The following is an 18151-nucleotide window of genomic DNA, read 5'->3' as shown; positions in this document are numbered from 1 at the left end:
AAAACATTACATTACACATTAAGTGTGTGCACTCAGGCCACTCCTCTACCACCACTTATCTACAACAAAAAACCTATTTGTACGTTGTAACGGTACTTCCACACAGATCCATGTCAATAAGTGAGTAACTGGTTAGACCTCCTGTGGCCTTTGGTCCAGACCGAGCATTCAGATTCCCAGGGCTCTGGCCCAAATCAACTCCATTATTTCCATTCACATTATGATTTGTATTGTCAGCTCGGTGGTCAGAATGGCCCTGTGTATTCCCATTGACAGGTAGGATATGGATGAGCACATTTTCTTGGGGTGAATCCATTGTTTTAATTCCACACAAAAGATTTGCTTTGGTTAGTTCTCAATGTTGAGGTCCCATCTGGGGTGCCATTTTTTATAAAACAGTTTTGACTTGAGGTTATTATTTATAGGGGTGCCAGGTAGGTTGTGCCTACCAGAGAAGACATTGGTTTCTCCTTTTGGTTTGGGAGGGAATGAGTCCCATCTGGTCCGTCAAGTCTACACCAATACAAAGGATTTATGTAAAAGTCAGGATGGAAATACACTTTTCATAAACCCTTAAAACATTGGAAAGAACTTCAAAAACAACTGTATTCTTTTGCGTGGGTTGTATTAACATAAATGATCACATACACATAACAATATAACGAATAATGAGCTCTGGTTCCTCCAGAAATGTCCTGTACCTCTGGCATAAAAAAAAAAAGAGTCCAGCCTGGTAAAGAAGTTCAGGGACTCAAGTGACCTTAGTCACGCAATGTTGGTCCGTAGCGTAAACCCAGTATTAATCATACACTCAAAATAACACTTATTTTACAACACAACTATAAAGCGTATCAAAGACTAATACGTCCTCACAACTAACTACATAAATCACAGTATACATCACCCCAAAACAAATGAAATACCGTGTACGAAAAGGTTGTAGTCAGTCGGTCAGTCAGACAATCCAATCCGCCAACAGATCTTCAGCGGAGAAAAGGCCACGAAGAACAACAGAGAGGTGTAGTCCACAACCGCCAAGAGTGGATCCGATCCTGGGTAAACTAGCTATTAGGCTACAAAACACACTTTAAGGCAACAAAACAAACGGAATAGCGAAGCTTCAGGAACTGAGGGTTGACCACATCCTCATTCACGTCTCCATCACAACCTCACCTTTGCACAGCTGATGCTGGCTATTTAATTGGGAATTAAAGGGGAAGCGCCCTATTGGAAGGAGAAGCACTATTTAATTGGGAATTAAAGGGGGAGCGCCCTATTGGAAGGAGAAGCACTGAGACGGTTCAGAAAAATTCAGGGCCGTCACAACGTGTGTGTATATTGTGTATGTTATCATGTGTGTGTGTATGCGTGTGTCTGTGTCTGTACCTCTTCATAGTCCCTACTGTTCCATAAGGTCTATTTTTTATCAGTTTTTAAATCTGATTTTACTGCTTGCATGAGTTAGTTGATGTGGAATATTGTTCCATGTAGTTATGGCTCTATGCAGTACTGTGCGCTCATAGTCTTTTCTGGACTTAGGGACCTTTAAGAAAATTCTGGTAGCATGTCTTGTGGGGTATGCATGGGTGTCTGAGCTGTGTGCTAGTAGTTTAAACAGACAGCTCGGTGCATTCAACATGTCAATACTTCTCACAAATACATTTTTCATTACAAGATTGAGATTTAGGGTTTAGTCAATGATTTGTCCCAAATACAATGCTTTTAGTTTTTGAAATATTTAGAACTAACTTATTTCTTGCCACCAATTCTGAAACTGACTGCAGCTCTTTGTTAAGTGTTACAGTGATTTCACTTGCTGTGGTAGATGACGTGTATAGTGTTGAGACATCAGCAGACATAGACACACAGGCTTTACTCAGAGCCGGTGGCAGGTCATTAGTAAAGTTTGAAAAAATTAAGGGGCCTAGAAAGCTGCCCTGGGGAATGCCTGACTCTACCTGGATTATGTTGGAGAGGCTTCCATTAAAGAACACCCTCTGTGTTCTGTTAGACAGGTAACTCTCGATACACATCATAGCAGGGGATGTAAAGCCATATCACATACGTTTTTCCAGCAGCAGATTATGATTGATAATGTCAAAAGTTGTAATGAAGTCAAGCAAAACAGCTCCTATAATATTTTCATTATCAATTTCTCTCAGCCAATCATCAGTCATTTGTGTAAGTGCGTACATGTTGAATGCCCTTCCCTTTAATTGTGCTGAAAATCTGTTGTTAATTTGTTTAAATAGCATTGTGTCTGGTCAAACAATGTTTTTCCAACAAGTTTACTAAGGGTTGGTAACAGGCTGATTTGGTTGGCTGTTTGAACGAGAAAATGTTTTTTTCCCTCTTCCACACTCACTTTACAGAATTCAAAATTACAATTCTTGTCTTTCAGAATTTGGTCAGTTATGCATGGGTGTGTAGGTTCAGAATTTGTTGTTGGCATGTCATGCCTAAGTATGCTAATCTTGCCAATTAAAAAAATATTAAAGTGGTTGCCAATATCAGTGGGTTTTGTGATGAATGATGGAGCCAAGTTGACCATTTTGGCCAAAATGTAATTTAAGGTGCTCCAAAGATTTTTTACTATCATTCTATATATGATTTATCTTTGTTTCATAGTACAGTTTCTTCTTCTTGATCAGTTTAGTCACATGATTTCTCAATTTACAGTACATTTGCCAATGGGCTGTGCAGCCAGACTTATTTGCCATTCCTTTTGCCTCATCCCTGTCAACCATAAAAAAAATTAATTCCTTATCAATCCACTGGGATTTAACAGTTTTTACAGTAATTTTCTTAATGGGTGCATGCATATTAATAACTGGAATAAAGACTTTCATAAATGTGTCAAGTGCAGTGATTGGTTTCTCCTCATTACACACCACAGACCAGCAAATATTCTTTACATCTTCAAAATAGGAATCACTCCCAAACTTCTCATATGACCTCTTATACACTATATTACGCCCAGCTTTTGGAACTTTGGTTTTCCTAGATATGGCTACTATATTATGATCACTACATCCAATGGATTTGGATACTACTTTAGAGAGATTTCTGCAGCATTAGTAAAGATGTGATCAATATGTGGATGGTTTCATTGTAAATACCCTGGTAGGTTGACTGATAACCTGAACCAGTTGGCAGGCACTGATTACAGTTTGAAGCTTTTTCTTGAGTGGGCAGCTTGATGAAACTAAATCAATATTTAGGTCACCCAGAAAATACAGTATACCTCTCTGTTGATATCACATACATTATCAAGCATTTCACTCATATTATCCAGATACTGACTGTTAGCACTTGGTGGTCTATAGCAGCTTCCCACAAGAATGGGCTTTAGGTGAGGCAGGTGAACCTGTAGCCATATTACTTCAACAGCATTCAACATGAGGTCCTCTCTAAGCTTTACAGGAATATGACTCTGAACATAAACGACAACAACTCCACCATTGGCATTCCTGTCTCTTCTGAAAATGTTTAAACCATGTATTGCTACCAATGTATGATCAAAGGTATTATCTTAGTGAGTTTCAGAGATATATGTCAGTATATGAATATGATCTGTTCCTAGCAAGTTCTCGATTTCATGAACCTTGTTTCTTAGGCTACATATGTTAAAACTTCTCTGGGATATGTGGGACGCCAGTGAAATTGCAGGGCGCCTGTAACGGTTGTTCTCCTCCTCTTCGTCCGAAGAGGAGGAATAGGGATTGGACCAAAGCGCAGCGTTGTTATATGACATAATGATTTATTGAAATGATAGACGAAACACGAAAACACTTTAACAAACTACCAAAACAAATAAACGATGTAGACAGACCTGGACTTGAGAACTTACAATAAACGAAAGAACGCACGAACAGGAACAGACTACATGAAACACAAACGAAACAGTCCCGTGTGGTAGACATACAGACACGAGATACAACCACCCACAACAAACAATGTGAAACAACCTACCTATATATGGTTCTCAATCAGAGGAAAACGTCAACCACCTGCCTCTGATTGAGAGCCATACAAGGTCAATTAACACTGACACTTAACATAGAACAAACAACACAGACTGCCCACCCAGCTCACGTCCTGACCCACTAAACACAACTATACAAAAGGAAAACAAGGTCAGGAACGTGACATTACCTCCCCCCCCCCAAGATGCGGACTCCGGCCGCAAAACTCAACCTCAAGGGGAGGGTTTGGGTGGGCATCTGTCCACGGTGGCGGCTCCGGCTCCGGACGCTGTCCCCACACCACCATAGTCACTCCCTGCTTCCGTATCCCCCTCCCAATGACCACCCTCCAAATAAACCCACCTAAATTAAGGGGCATCACCGGGATAAGGGGCAGCACCGGACTGAGGGGCAGCTCCGGACTGAGGGACGGCAGCTCCGGACTGAGGGACGGTAGCTCCGGACTGAGGGACGGTAGCTCCGGACTGAGGGACGGCAGCTCCGGACTGGCTGACAGCTCTGGCTGGTCATGGCTGGCTGACGGCTCTGGCTGGTCAGGGCTGGCTGACGGCTCTGGCTGGTCAGGGCTGGCTGACGGCTCTGGCTGGTCATGGCTGGCTGACGGCTCTGGCTGGTCATGGCTGGCTGACGGCTCTGGCTGGTCATGGCTGGCTGACGGCTCTGGCTGGTCATGGCTGGCTGACGGCTCTGGCTGGTCATGGCTGGCTGACGGCTCTGGCTGGTCATGGCTGGCTGACGGCTCTGGCTGGTCATGGCTGGCGGACGGCTCTGGCTGGTCATGGCTGGCGGACGGCTCTGGCTGGTCATGGCTGGCGGACGGCTCTGGCTGATCCTGGCTGGCGGACGGCTCTGGCTGATCCTGTCTGGCGGAAGGCTCTGGCTGATCCTGTCTGGCGGAAGGCTCTGGCTGATCCTGTCTGGCGGAAGGCTCTGGCTGCTCCTGTCTGGCGGAAGGCTCTGGCTGCTCCTGTCTGACGGAAGGCTCTAGCGGCTCCTGTCTGGCGGTAGGCTCTAGCGGCTCCTGTCTGGCGGACGGCTCTGAAGGCTCATGGCAGACGGGCGGCTTTGCAGGCTCAGTACAGACAGGCGGCTTTGAAGGCTCAGTACAGACGGGCAGTTCATGCGGCGCTTGGCAGACGGACAGTTCAGACGGCGTTGGGCAGACGGGCAGTTCAGGCGCCGTTGGGCAGACGGGCAGTTCAGGCGCCGCTGGGCAGACGGGCAGTTCAGGCGCCGCTGGGCAGACGGGCAGTTCAGGCGCCGCTGGGCAGACGGCAGACTCTGGCCGGCTGAGACGCACTGTAGGCCTGGTGCGTGGTACCGGAACTGGAGGCACTGGGCTAAGGACACGCACCATCAGGCTAGTGCGGGGAACAACAACAGGGCACACTGGACTCTCAAGGCGTACTATAGGCCTGGTGCGTGGTACCGGCACTGGTGGTACCGGGCTGAGGGCACGCACATCAGGGCGAGTACGGGGAGAAGGAACAGTGCGTACAGGGCTCTGGAGACGCACAGGAGGCTTGATGCGTGGTGCCGGAACTGGAGGCACTGGGCTGGAGACACGCACCACAGGGAGAGTGCGTGGAGGAGGAACAGGGCTCTGGCGACGCACTGGAAGCCTGGTGCGTGGTGTAGGCACTGGTGGTACTGGGCTGGAGCGGGGAGGTGGCGCTTGAAATACCGGACCGTGCAGGCGTACTGGCTCCCTTGAGCACTGAGCCTGCCCAACCTTACCTGGTTGTATGCTCCCCGTCGCCCGACCAGTGCGGGGAGGTGGAATAACCCGCACCGGGCTATGTAGGCGAACCGGGGACACCATGCGTAAGGCTGGTGCCATGTAAGCCGGCCCGAGGAGACGTACTGGAGGCCAGATATGTAGAGCCGGCTTCATGGCACTTGGCTCAATGCTCAATCTGGCCCGGCCGATACGAGGAGCTGGTATGTACCGCACCGGGCTATGCACACGTACAGGAGACACCATGCGCTCTACTGCGTAACACGGTGTCTGCCCGTACTCTCGCTCTCCACGGTAAGCTCAGGGAGTTGGCGCAGGTCTCCTACCTGACTTCGCCACACTCTCTTGTAGCCCCCTCCCAAGAAATTTTTTGGGTTTCTTTTCGGGTTTCCAGCCACGTCTCCTTGCTGCCTCCTCATACCACCGCTCCTGGGCTTTAGCTGCCTCCCTCTCTTCAAAAGGGCGGCGATATTCCCCTGTCTGAGCCCAGGGTCCTTTTCCGTCCAATATTTCCTCCCAAGTCCACGAGTCCTGTTTTTTTGGCCGCTGCTGCTGGTTCCTCTCACGCTGCTTGATCCTTGTTAGGTGGGTGGTTCTGTAACGGTTGTTCTCCTCCTCTTCGTCCGAAGAGGAGGAGTAGGGATTGGACCAAAGCGCAGCGTTGTTATATGACATAATGATTTATTGAAATGATAGACGAAACACGAAAACACTTTAACAAACTACCAAAACAAATAAACGATGTAGACAGACCTGGACTTGAGAACTTACAATAAACGAAGAACGCACGAACAGGAACAGACTACATGAAACACAAACGAAACAGTCCCGTGTGGTAGACATACAGACACGAGATACAACCACCCACAACAAACAATGTGAAACAACCTACCTATATATGGTTCTCAATCAGAGGAAAACGTCAACCACCTGCCTCTGATTGAGAGCCATACAACGTCAATTAACACTGACACTTAACATAGAACAAACAACACAGACTGCCCACCCAGCTCACGTCCTGACCCACTAAACACAACTATACAAAAGGAAAACAAGGTCAGGAACGTGACAGCGCCAAATTCAAAACAACAGAAATCTCATAATTAAAATTCCTCAAACATACAAGTATTATACACCATTTTAAAGATAAACTTCTCATTAATCCAGCCACAGTGTCTGATTTCAAAAAGGCTTTACGGCAAAAGCACACCTTGTGTTTATGTTAGGTCAGCGCCAAGTCGCAGAAAAACATACAGCCATTTTCCAAAGAAGGAGAGGTGTCACAAAACTCAGAAATAGCGTTATAAATATTCACTTACCTTTGATGATCTTCATCGGAATGCACTCCCAGGAATCCCAGTTCCACAATAAATGTTTGTTTTTGTTCGATAAAGTCCATCAATTATGTCCAAATACCTCCTTTTTGTTTGCACGTTTAGCCCAGTAATCCAAATGCTCAATCACTTAGTTCAGAAGAAAAGTCAAAAAAGTTATATTACAGTTCGTAGAAACATGTCAAACGATATATAGAATCAATCTTTAGGATGTTTTTATCATAAATCTTCAATAATGTTTCAACCGGACAATTCCTTTGTCTTTAGAAATGAAAAGGAACGCAGCTAACTCTCACAGCCGCGCGCCTGACTTAGCTCATGGCATTCTGCCAGACCCCTGACTCAAACAGCTCTTATTCGCTCCCCCTTCACAGTAGAAGCCTGAAACAAGGTTCAAGAGACTGTTGACATCTAGTGGAAGCCGTAGGAAGTGCAATATGACCCCATAGACACTGTATATTGGATAGACAATGTGTCACGTCCTGACCTTAGAGATCCTTTTTATGTCGCTGTTTTGGTTGGTCAGGGCGTGAGTTTGGGTGGGCATTCTATGTCTGGTGTTCTATGTTGTCCTTGTGTTGTATTTCTGTGTGTTTGGCCTTGGTTCTCAATCAGAGGCAGCTGTCTTTCATTGTCTCTGATTGAGAATCATATTTAGGTAGCCTGTTCCCACCTGTGTTTGTGGGTGGTTGTTTCCTGTGTTAGTGTTTGTTTCACATTTCAGGACTGTTTCGGTTTTCGTTATCATTCACTTTGTTATTTTTGTATTTTGTCGTGTTCAGTTTTATTAAACTATCATGGACACTTACCACGCTGCGTATTGGTCCGATCCTTCATACTCCTCGTCTGAAGAGGAGGAAAATCGTTACAGAATCACCCACCAACAAAGGACCAAGCAGCGTGGGAACACGGACTCCTGGACATGGGAGGACATTTTGGACAGCAAAGGAGCCTGGGCACAGCCGGGGGAGTATGACTTGAAAAACTACCAACCTCAGATTTCCCACTTCCTGGTTGGATTTTTTTCTCAGGTTTTTGCTTGCCATATGAGTTCTGTTATACTCACAGACATCATTCAAACAGTTTCAGAAACTTCAGAGTGTTTTCTATCCAAATCTACTAATTATTTGCATATTCTAGCTTCTGGGCATGAGTAGCAGGCAGTTTACTCTGGGCACCTTATTCATCCAAGCTGCTCAATACTGCCCCCCAGTCCCAAATAAGTTAATGTGGGATATTTTTAGCACTTTCCTGGAATTTTTGATAGTTTGTATTGCTTTGTAGTGCGTACGGCCCAGTACATCACTGGGGCCACGCTTCCTGCCATCCAGAACCTATATAATAGGCGGTGTCAGAGGAAAGCCCGTAAAATTGTCAGAGACTCCAGTCACCCAAGTCATAGACTGTTTTCTCTGCTACCGCATGGCAAGCGTTACCGGAGTGCCAAGTCTAGGAGCAAAAGGCTCTTTAACAGCTTCTACCCCCAAGCCATAAGACTGCTGAACAATTGATCAAATGGCCACCGGACTATTACATTGACCCCCCCCCCCCCCCCCCATTTGTTTTGTACAAGGCTGCTACTCACTGTTTATTATCTATGCATAGTCACTTCACCCCTACCTACATGTACAAATTACCTCTAACCTGTGCCCTCGCACACTGACTCGGTACCAGTACCCCGTGTATATAGCCTCGTTATTGTTGTGTTATTGTGTTTCTTTTTATTATCTTTTACTTTAGTTTATTGGGTAAATCTTTTCTTAACTCTTCTTGAACTGAACTGTTGGTTAAGGGCTTGTAAGTAAGCATTTCACTGTAAGGTGTACACTTGTTGTATTCAGCGCATGTGACAAATAAAGTTTGATTTGATTAGATTTTACTGGGAGGCTTATCAGAGGTAGAAATGACAGTGATATTTTTGTTTGAGCTGATGCAGTGCAGGGGGAGTTGCCCCCAAATGGACCTCCTACTGGGGCATACCGCCTCAGTGCTAACAGTATAGGTTCTTAGGCACATGATTACAGCGTAGGATTGACAGAGGCATTCAGCGGAGTTAAATTAGGTTACTTAAATCATGACTGCCAACGCCCCTGGGACAATGTACATTTGCAGCAGCACTACGACAACTCAGCGACACAATGGTAGGGATTATCTGAGCAGGGCTTAGGTCACTGATAAGTCATTGTCTCAACGCAGCCTTGAAATGCGAGGACAGGGTCCAGGAGCCAAGAAGTTCTAGTTTGTTAGCAGGAGGGTGTAGTTCTGGTCCTGGAGTGACGGCTGCTTTTCATCCAGGGTTTTTGCCAATTAGAATTGAAGTCAGTCAATTCAGGAAGTGATTTGAATTTTAAATTCAAAAATAGAATTCAAAAAATAATAATTAGCTTCCTTTTCAGTTTATGGAGAAATTGTTGAACATAGGTGGCATTTCAGTTTACTTCCTGAATTGACCCCAACCCTTTTTCATCGTTGCCATTCAATTAGAGATTGATAACACCTGGGTAACCCACTTTCCAGCAAATCAATTAGCTTAATTGATCAATTAAGGGCCGGGGGGAATGAAAATCAGCGGGACTGCTGCACTCGAGTTCAGATGGTTCACAGTCCCATTTTAGAAGACTGTAGTCTAAGCCAAGTGCATGCAAACCCTCACACACACACAAAGACACATGTAAACACCATCCTATTCCACTTTAACAGTTTTGAACCTAACAACATGATGATCAAATTTACCATTTTATTACAACCCAATTATGTCGTTAGATGCAGAACTTTCCATAACAGAGGCTTTTTGTTTGCCGGAATTGTTTCACGGCTCGGGGCCTAAAGTCACATATGTTTCCCATAGTAAGGAGCTATCTGACAAGCCATTTTCTGGCCAGGGTCCATGGAGGAAATTCAGCACCAGGAGTCAGTGCTGGGGCGAGATGGTTCAGATTACTTTAATAAAGCATGGAAAACGAGAGGGAGTTGGAGATGGAGAAACAGAGAGATGATATGGAGAGATAAAAGCCTTTGTTCCAATGCCTGGGTGCTATTTTTCTCTCCCCTCTGATAAACATTGGCCAGTTTTCTTTAGTCCATGTCGATAACGAGCAGATAGGATTTAGGATTCAGAGGACTGCAAGGAAACGCACAGAACAAACATCAAGCCTCTTCAACCTCAGAGTGTGTGTTTGTGTGTGTGTGTGTGTGTGTGTGTGTGTGTGTGTGTGTGTGTGTGTGTGTGTGTGTGTGTGTGTGTGTGTGTGTGTGTGTGTGTGTGTGTGTGTGTGTGTGTGTGTGTGTGTGTGTACGCATACAGAATACCACACATAGTACATGTGTAGTGTATTTATATAGGTTCATTTCTGGATTATACTTTCACCAACGTTAAGAAAACTGAGCGAGTGTAATAACAGAAACTCTATTCAGGCTAACCTATTGACTGTAGCTGCCGATATTACATGACCTTCTGTTCAATGTATACTGAGTGTACAAAACATTAGCAACACCTTCCTAATATTATTGAGTTGCACCCACTTTTGCCCTCAGAACAGCCTCATTTCGTCAGGGCATGGATTCTACAAGGTGTCGAAAGTGTTCCACAGGGATGCTGGCCCTTGTTGACTCCAATTCTTCCCACAGTTTTGTCAAGTTGGCTGGATGTCCTTTGGGTGGTAGACCATTCTAGATACACACTGGAAACTGTTGAGCGTGAAAAACCCAGCACCGTTGCAGTTCATGACACTCAAACCCGGTGCGCCTGGCACCTACTACCATACCCCGTTCAAAGGCGTTTACATCTTTTGTCTTGCCCATTCACCCTATGAATGGCACACATACTGTACACATTCTGTGTCTCAAGGCTTAAAAATCCTTATTTAACCTATCTCCTACCCTTCATCTAGACTGATTGAATGGGTTTAACTGGTGACATCAGTATGGGATCATAGCTTTCACCTGGATTCACCTGGTCAGTCTATGTCATGTTTTGTATACTCAGTGTATATGTCTATTAGCGTCAATGCCCTGTAGCACTGTGGATCCCTATTCTTCCTTGACTTCCTGACTCTTTTCTTCCTGCAGTGTTCCAACGTTCCATGAACTTCCGGAGGAGATACTAAGCAAGCTGGCTGATGTCCTTGAGGAGGTAGGTCCTCCGTTGAAAGCCATTTATTTACACAAATGTGTTCGCCAAGGATACACATTTCTATGGAAACAAAAGTGCATTGCGTGAATGGATAATGGATGCCTACGGGTTGAGGATGTTCTTGCTATGCTGAAGGCAGAGAAGGTTTGAGAGTTCTGAGCAACTGGGTATGGTGTTGATGAACTTGTATGTGATCTGACAACACATACAATTGAAATATAATTGAAATTCTTGAAGGACTAATTGAAATTCTTGAAGGAATCTCACCAGTCAAAAGATGGTCAGATCACCACTTTTGCCCAGAGGAATGTATATATTGTACCGGTTCTCTGGTTTACTTTTTTTGTTTAGGTTTCCTCTCTGAATTATTTCAGACTTCTGGTGGTTTTGTAAAAGGTTATATGTTTTCTTTTGACATTGCAATAGCAATGATTTTTTTGGCACTACACTTCTGAGCTCCATTTATACTATTTGTTATCCTTTTCCCTTTGATATGTTCTCCAGTTTTACTTTGGCTGCACGCTGCTTTTTACATTTATTTTGTGCTGCAGGCTTTTAGAAGCCTGTAGCATTTGCATTTCTCTGTGTGTGTGTGTGTGTTCGGATAATGACCAGGAAGTGGTCCCAATTTTGGCCATAAAGTGTTCACTTCACAAGGACAGAAAAATCTATCAATTATGCTAAACTATGAAAATCTATGCACTCTCTACAACTTAAGGTTTTACCTATTCCATTCCGTTTCTTTCAACATAAATATTTACCTCTCTTTCAAGAGAATGAATACATGACACACAATCATTAAAGTTCATTTTAAAGCTATAATATTGTTTTTGCATGTTATTCAATGTGTGTATATCGCTTGCCTTGTCGTAGAAAATGAGAACCTTTGTGACTGCAGTCGTAAAATGAATCAATGCATTTAAAAAAGAACAGACCATCTGACTAATGCTTGGGACATACACTGACTGCCAAACACAAACCAAAATAACATGTTAACATTATGTTTGTGAGAGCCCCTCTGTGCCATTCAATACTATGTTGTATTCACCAAAGTACTGTTCATTCTAATGTCAATCAGGTGCTGTCTTATTGATTTGTCTGAGATAGACTGAGACATACAGTGCATTCGGAAAGTATTCAGACCTCTTCCTTTTTCCACATTTTGTGGAAATACCCCATAATGACAAAGTGAAAACAGGTTTTTATAGATGTTTGCAAATTTATAAAATAAAAAAATAGAAATACCTTATTTACATAAGTATTCAGACCCTTTGCTATGAGACTTGAAATTGAGCTCAGGTGCATCCTTGAGATGTTTTTACAACTTGATTGGACATCATTTGTAAAGGCATACACCTGTCTATATAAGGTCTCACAGTTGACAGTGCAATAATCTAGCCATGAGGTCAAAGGAATTGTCCGTAGAGCTCCGAGACAGGATTTTGTCAAGGCACAGATCTGGGGAAGGGTACAAAAAAATGTCTGCAGCATTGAAGGTCCCCAAGAACACTGTGACCTCCATCATTCTTGCATGGAAGAAGTTTGGCACCACCAAAACTATTCCTAGGGCTGGCCGCCCGGACAAACTGAGCAATCAAGGGAGAAGGGCCTTGGTCAGGGAGGTGATGGTCACTCTGACAGAGTTTCAGTTCCTCTGTGGAGATGGGAGATCCTTCGAGAAGGACAACCATCTCTGCAGCACTCCACCAATCAGGCCTTTATGGTAGAGTGGCCAGACACTCCTCAGTAAAAGGCACATGACAGCCCACTTGGTGTTGGCCAAAAGGCACCTAAAGACTCTCAGACCTTGAGAAACAAGATTCTCTTGTCTGATGAAACCAAGATTGAACTATTTGGCCTGAATGCCAAGCGTCCCGTCTGGAGAAAACCTGGCACCATCCCTACGGTGAAGCATGGTGGTGGCAGCATCATTCTGTGGGGATGTTTTTCAGCTGCAGGGACTGGTAGACTGGTAGTCAGGATCGAGGGAAAGATGAATGGAGCAAAGCACTGAGAGATCCTTGATGAAAACCCAATCCAAAGTGCTCAGGACCTCAGCCTGGGATGAAGGTTCACCTTCCAACAGGACAACAACCCTAAGCACACAGCCAAGACAATCCTGGAGTGGGTTTGGGACAAGTCTCTGAATGTCCTTGAATTGCCCAGCAAGAGCCCGGGACTTGAACCCGATCAAACATCTCTGGAGAGAACTGAAAATAGCTGTGCAGTGACGCTCCCCATCCAACCTGAAAGCGCTTGAGAGGATCTGCGGAGAAGAATGGGAGAAACTCAACAAATACAGGTATGCCAAGCTTGTAGCGTCATACACAAGATGTCACGTGTGCTCCCTCTCCGGCTTCTAGTTCACCAGGCTGCTCGTTATGGCGTACACCTGTCTCCATCGTTATGCGCACCTGTGCGTCGTCAGACTCCATCACTTCCATGATTACCTGCCCTATATATGTCACTTCCTTTGGTTCTTTCCCCAGACGTCATTGTTTCTGTTTCATGTCTGTGCGTTGTTCGAGGTTCTTGTTTTGTATTATGTTCCGTTTATTTTTATTAAAACACTCACTCCCTGAACTTGCTTCCTGACTCTCAGCACACATCGTTACAGAATGACGCCTCACCCAAGGGAAGCATCAGGGAGTGTTATTTTTTATTTTTTGTGTCAGTGGGAATGACGTGGGTTCTGGAGCCGTTACAGGCTTTCATACCTCAGCCGGATCGACAGGCTCCCCTGCTTCACTCTTGTCAGGCTCTCATGCCTCAACCGGATCGCCAGGCTCCCCTGCCTCAGCCGGTCTGTCAGGTTCCTGCATCCCAGCTGGCGGCAGGTTCCCGCGCTTCAGCGGGGGTGACCAGTCCGCTCCTGATCCCCGGGATCGTCCCTTGGGTTGGTGTCCTGCGGCTAGTGCCCAACGCGCCGGGGAGGGGGACCGCCAGTTATGTTTTCTCTCCGGCGCTCGAGGTTGCCATGCTCCTGCGTCTCAGCCAGATTGACGGGTTTCCTGCACCTCTGCAGAGGTGACCGGTCCGCTCCTGTTTCCCGGGATCTTCATTTTGGTCGGCTTCCTGCAGCTGGAGCCGCATGTCGGGGAGGGGGTACTGTCAAGTGTGCTCCCTCTCCGGCCTCTAGGTCACCAGGCTGCTCGTTATGGCGCACACCTGTCTCCATCGTTATGCGCACCTGTGCGTCGTCAGACTCCATCACTTCCATGATTACCTGCCCTATATATGTCACTTCCTTTACTTCTTTCCCCAGACGTCATTGTTTCTGTTTCATGTCTGTGCGTTGTTCGAGGTTCTTGTTTTGTATTATGTTCCGTTTATTTTTATTAAAACACTCACTCCCTGAACTTGCTTCCCGTCCTTCAGCACAGATGGTTACACAAGAAGACTCGAGGCTGTCATCGCTGCCAATGATGCTTCAACAAAGGACAGAGTAAATGGTCTGAATACTTATGTAAATGTGATATTTCAGTTTGGGATTTTTTTATAAATTTGCTAACATTTCTAAAAACCTGTTTTGGCTTTTCATTATGGGATATTGTGTCTAGATGGACGAGGAAAAAAACGCACACATCTAAACCCTGTTGCTAACAGGTATATTGGGGCAGATCGCTAGAACACCACCCAGGATTTGACTGCTAGACTGAACAACAAGAAGACAATGCAACCTCTATGTTTTGAGATTGGATGACCATAATATACAAAGGTCAGCATCTGTTTCCATGGGCAGTGTGTTTAGTTGGTCTGGTGTGGCACATTGGTCACAGTGTATTGATCGGCTGAGCCCTCTACAAGTTAAATGTCACAGCTTTGTCTTACAAAGGCCCGATACTCACTCTCACATACCACATTCAACCATCTTTTCCTGGATAAATGGCAGTGTGTTACACATAATCCTGTCTTTACAGGTTAACACACTGTGTGTGTATGAAGTTCAAGGAGAGGCTTTCAAATCAAGAGAAAACACAGGAAATGAGAGTGTGAAGAATATGGAGCGTGCATGTGTGCGCGCGCGTGCGTGCACATACACGTGCGGCTGTGCCTATGTGCTTATGTGTGTGAATGTGTGTGTGCTTTCAAAGGATTGTTGCTTCAGGGGACTATGCACCCCAACTAAGATACAATACTGAGGGAAAACCTTTTCACCAATGCAACGTGTTCAAGGTGTCTCACCCTGGGGTGAAGTGGGTATTAGACAGAGGTGCCTGGGTGACTCATCCTTCTCACTTATCTTCTCCTCTTTGGTTCCAGACACACTATGAGGATGGAGAGTACATCGTCAGACAGGGAGCCACGGGAGACACCTTCTTCATTGTCAGTAAGGGAATGGTGAGACCCTCATCATCATCAACATTATTGATATAGGGCTCTCAGCCAGACATGTTACCTTCTGTCCCAGCCAGGAAGCCAAATAAGGTCAACGATTTACCCCATTCAAATTATCAAGATGTACAGTATCCATCTGTCTCAACTAGTGGAACAAACCTCTTTCTCTCTCTCTCTCTCTCTCTCTCTCTTTGTTTCTTTTCCTGGGTCTTTCTTTCCCTTTTTGTCTTCCAGATCATATTAAAAGTTGAATTATCACTCTTTCCCTCAAATTTAGCTATGTATTTCTGGTGGATGTGATGTCATACCGCAATAGAACCTTCTAATGAATGAAGATAGAAGCCTTAATTAAGTCAAACGACCTTCTATATCTTCACTTTGGCCATTTCTGCTGGACCTCCATCGCTCAGTTGTCAGCTAGCTAATGACCTGGTTAGTGGTTCCTCACAGACCATAGCACCAATATGTCCATCAAAGATGTACAAAGATTTAGCATGCACAGATATGTCCATCACCCCTGCTCTGCATTAACCTCACTTTGATGTTGAATAATGTAGTGATTAGTCAACCATACAGTTACAGAAATGTCCATTAAAGAAGGGTTTGAGGTACTTACAGTGCAGCTCATGGTCCCATAGGTCCCTTCTCTCAGAATGTATAACTGCTCACTCCCCCCTTATGGATTTAAAGTGGCACCCCACCCCTTTGTCCAGGTGAATGTGACCAGGGAAGACAAGCCCAGCGGGGATCCTGTCTACCTCCGCAGCATGGAGAAAGGAGACTGGTTCGGAGAGAAGGCCCTGCATGGGTAAGACTGATAATCCCTCTACTCACACTTCTATCTCCCACTCTTTGCCCTGCCCCCTCTCTTTCTCTGTCTCTTTATCTATCTCTTTCCCTTCTTGTCTTTCCTCCATTTCTCTTTCTTTTTCTCTCTACCTGCACATCTCTCTCTCCCTCTCTCTCCCTTTCATTCTCTTTTCCTCTTCCTCTTTCTAGGCAGGTGCTCTGTGGCAATGGATGAAATCAGAATTGTGACCAGAATATCTGTTATGTGCATACCCCCAATAAACCACATGCATCACATTGCCTGAGTGATCTCCCCCCTGACACATTGTGAAGTACCTTGAGAACCTGGCAAGTGCTTGTATAAATCCAATGCATCATTATCATTGTCCGCAAATGTATTTGGTAAGACTGTACTTACAGTATGTACTTCATTGTATTTATGTGTAGTTATGTACTCATGAACTTCACCTGTACAAAGGACCCCAATGTCTGACGTAGCCTTCTTTTCATTCCTTATTACCTTTTATTTCATAATGATTATTATGTTTTTTTGATCACATTATGCATTTTACCACAATTTCCACAAAATTCTCATTACCGCAACATTCCAAAAAAGGAATACCCAAATCAATTTCTAATATATTTTTTAACATTGCTCCTCTAATGAAAAGGCCTGAGTTAAACATAACACTGAAAAGACAAATATGTAAAATGTAATTATAAACCTAATAAAATTAAACCAGACCTTTTCCCTAATTTGAGCTTTTTAGCTGTTTCGGTAATGAGAAGGTCAAGTGGGGTAAAAGGGGTGTTTGAGAATAAGAACCTCATTCTGAAGGCATATGTGACCGACCGGCTCAAGTCAGTCTTATTTGAAATTGTGTTTTTTATATTGGATTAAAGTAGAGACTCAGAGCTACAAAATTGTATATCATACGCTACAGGAATAATGGAAAATTAATTTTGCTTTGAAAGTTGATAAACTTGTAAACTCACTTTTTAGAAAATTGACTTTTAATGTTTTGGTACTGCTACTGGAGAGCTCTTCTTTGTCTACACCCATTCAGCATAGTTCACATCCCCTTAAGCTTTAGCCCCACCCATCTCTTTAAGTGTTGATCCAAGCATTCTGTACAAACAACAGCAGTCAAGCACCCAAGCTAACTTGCTAGCTACTTCCAGACACAAATGAGAGAACAGCTCACTGAACATTACTTGCCCTAGCAGAGCTGGTTAGGCTGTTATGTTATGCAAAGTGTTGGTGACTGCAACTGTGCTGTCAGATTGTCCGTTTGTATATTCAGAGCGTTTCACTCTCGGAGCGTTCAGAGCACACACTGGAAGCTCTGGCCGATGAGTAGGGTTGATCCGAACGTTTTAACCTCACAACGGCAGTCAAGCACCCAAGCTAACTGGGTATTGGTGGCTAGCTTGCTAGCTACTTCCAGACAAAATGAGAGAACACCCCACTCTGACCATTTGATTCACTCTAGCAGAGCTGGTTAGGCTGTTTTCATGTTATCCAGATCGTTGGTGACTGTAACTGTGCTGGTGGCAACAATTTAATGATGCTTTTTTGCCGATGTTTACTGACACCGGCCATATTCAACGGCTGTTCAATGTTTGTAAATTCATCAGTTATTCTGCGCTCTGGCACACTCAGACGTGAGTCTTTTGTTAAGACATGTAGCTCGCTAGCTAGCTAGGTAAACAATGAATCATAATGCCAACTCATGACGTTAACGTAAACTCACCCCATTCCGTACAAATGTGCATAACCGCGACATTCAAACGAGGCTACAAAGAAAACTAATGGGACTGTAGCGACTGTGTT

General features: G+C 44.6%; 1 protein-coding gene across 2 annotated transcripts in view; it reads left to right on the top strand.

The window, feature by feature from the left end:
* Positions 1-18151, top strand: part of LOC120017651 (cGMP-dependent protein kinase 1-like) — a 168208-nt gene that overhangs the window by 105722 nt on the left and 44335 nt on the right. For both annotated transcript variants that reach the window (XM_038960558.1, XM_038960561.1), the window contains exons 5-7: positions 11127-11190; positions 15454-15531; positions 16242-16336. In XM_038960558.1, the coding sequence (XP_038816486.1) occupies positions 11127-11190; positions 15454-15531; positions 16242-16336 (237 nt within the window). The remainder of the gene's footprint in view (positions 1-11126; positions 11191-15453; positions 15532-16241; positions 16337-18151) is intronic.

The sequence above is a fragment of the Salvelinus namaycush genome, chromosome 22, assembly GCF_016432855.1.
Source record: "Salvelinus namaycush isolate Seneca chromosome 22, SaNama_1.0, whole genome shotgun sequence".
Taxonomy (NCBI): domain Eukaryota; kingdom Metazoa; phylum Chordata; class Actinopteri; order Salmoniformes; family Salmonidae; genus Salvelinus; species Salvelinus namaycush.
Note: the sequence above shows the minus strand (reverse complement) of the source record. Positions and strands in the feature narration are given on the sequence as shown.